The 1,888-nt window shown below is 38.1% G+C and overlaps 1 protein-coding gene across 1 annotated transcript in view; it reads left to right on the forward strand.

Annotated features, from left to right (window-relative positions):
- Positions 1-1,888, forward strand: part of alg1 (ALG1, chitobiosyldiphosphodolichol beta-mannosyltransferase) — a 15,896-nt gene that overhangs the window by 10,162 nt on the left and 3,846 nt on the right. Inside the window, exons 10-11 of the mRNA XM_015381405.1 lie at positions 789-903; positions 1,741-1,816. Of these exons, the coding sequence (XP_015236891.1) occupies positions 789-903; positions 1,741-1,816 (191 nt within the window). The remainder of the gene's footprint in view (positions 1-788; positions 904-1,740; positions 1,817-1,888) is intronic.

Raw genomic sequence — 1,888 nt, forward strand, 5'->3', positions numbered from 1 at the left:
TAGGATTTATTTTTGTAATCTAAATAAAACATTAAAATTTAAAAAAAAAAATTTTTATTTAAGAAAAAAATAACTTCTCGCTAGGGATGCACGATATAATCGGCCCCCTAAAACTGAATATCGGACATCGGCCACCCCACCGATATTTAACCCGATATTTGATCAGCTTCTGAGTTTCTAAAGTCTAAAAAAAAAATAATACTACTTCATTAAATGTCAAATTATTCAGGCTTAATATACATGTATATAAATGTACACTTTATCAGATTATATTGTCCCAAAAGTTGGGACTTGATCAACAGCCGATACCGCACCGTGACGTCACAAACCAGTAGGTGGCAGTAGTGTTCTTTGACAAACATGGATGCCTCCAGTAAAGTACATTCAAATAAAAATTACTCTGAATTAAAAACACTTACTTATTGAAAAATATGTAATAATTTCTGATTTAAAGAACGTTCAGAAGTTTTAATTCTGAATATGACTTTTTCTTTCTTAATCGATATTTTCATCTCCTCGCTGCACAGACTGACTTCTGACATAAACGGAGGAAGATTTACGGATTATTGAGTCATTTATCATAATCTTTAGGTCCTGCTGTGTTTATTTAAAATGACAAACTGATGAAAAAAGGTTTGATGCTCCTTCAGTTCAGATTTTTCTTCTTCCTAAAGTAGTTTTTTATCCTGGGTTCATAGCTGGTGGTTGTATTTCAGAAGCCTTGTTTCCCAAACGTGGATCAGAACCAGTCTGCCTCCTCCTCCCTCATTCGTCTTCTCGTCTCTCAGGTTCTGCAGATCTGGGAGTTTGTCTCCACAAGTCGTCCAGCGGGTTGGACCTGCCCATGAAGGTGGTGGACATGTTTGGCTGCTGCCTCCCCGTCTGCGCCATCCACTTCCACTGGTGAGAACCGCATCCTGGCAGCGGGAACCCTGGGTAGTCTGGGAAAATCTGGAATTCTGATTCCAGGTCTGCATGAGACAGAACAGGAAAATCCAGATTCGTTCCTTGTCGCTCTGTGTCCTTTCTGTCCTTCCCTTTTTGTTTCCTTCCTTGTTACCTTTCTGTCCGTTTCATCCGTCTTTCTCTCCTTGTCCTTCTCTTTTCATGGTTCCTCTGCACTTCTAGTTCCTCCTTTTTGCTTACTATGTGTTCATTTTTTCTTTTCTCTTTATAAATTAGCTTCTTGTTTCTTATTCTTTTTTTCAGGGTTTCATTAAAAAGCATTAAAACTTATTAAATAATTTTTTAAATGAAGGCCTTAATGGCATTAAAATGAATTAAATGTGAGTATCGTGGCATTTAAAATGCTTTATGAAAAAAAAATGTAAAAACACTTTCGTCTGAGATATTTTATCGCAATACTTTTGCGCGGAACTGCTTCCGGTTGATCGTAAACGAGGAATTCGGGACATGGCTGCAGCCTGTCGACGGTAAAGATGACGAAGGATTTTGCTGTGTGTTTATATATAAGTATATACGTGTGTGTGTGTATGTATGTATGTATATACGTGTGTATATACATATAGGTACATATACATGTGTCTGTGTGTATGTCATTAGTAATGGTTGATGGCATTAAAATTATTTCTAAGATCATTAAAAGAGCATTAAATTAGACTTATTCATTCCTGCGTTTTGTATTTTTTATTCGGCAGAAAATACTCTTGCAATTCTTTTGTTTTTAATGTTTTTATTTCGTCTTGGCACTGAGATCAACAGGAAGTCTGTTTTCTCCAGTCTACAGGAGCTGGTGCAGCATGAAGAGAACGGCCTGATCTTCAGAGACTCTGCAGAGCTCGCCGAGCAGCTGCAGGTGAGACGAGCCGCTGAGCGTTTGGACAGATGCCGCATTTCCACCACAGTTCCGAAACCGATCCGTGCCGAG

The sequence above is a fragment of the Cyprinodon variegatus genome, unplaced genomic scaffold (genome assembly GCF_000732505.1).
Source record: "Cyprinodon variegatus isolate N-32 unplaced genomic scaffold, C_variegatus-1.0 Scaffold233, whole genome shotgun sequence".
NCBI classification, from domain to species: Eukaryota; Metazoa; Chordata; class Actinopteri; order Cyprinodontiformes; family Cyprinodontidae; genus Cyprinodon; species Cyprinodon variegatus.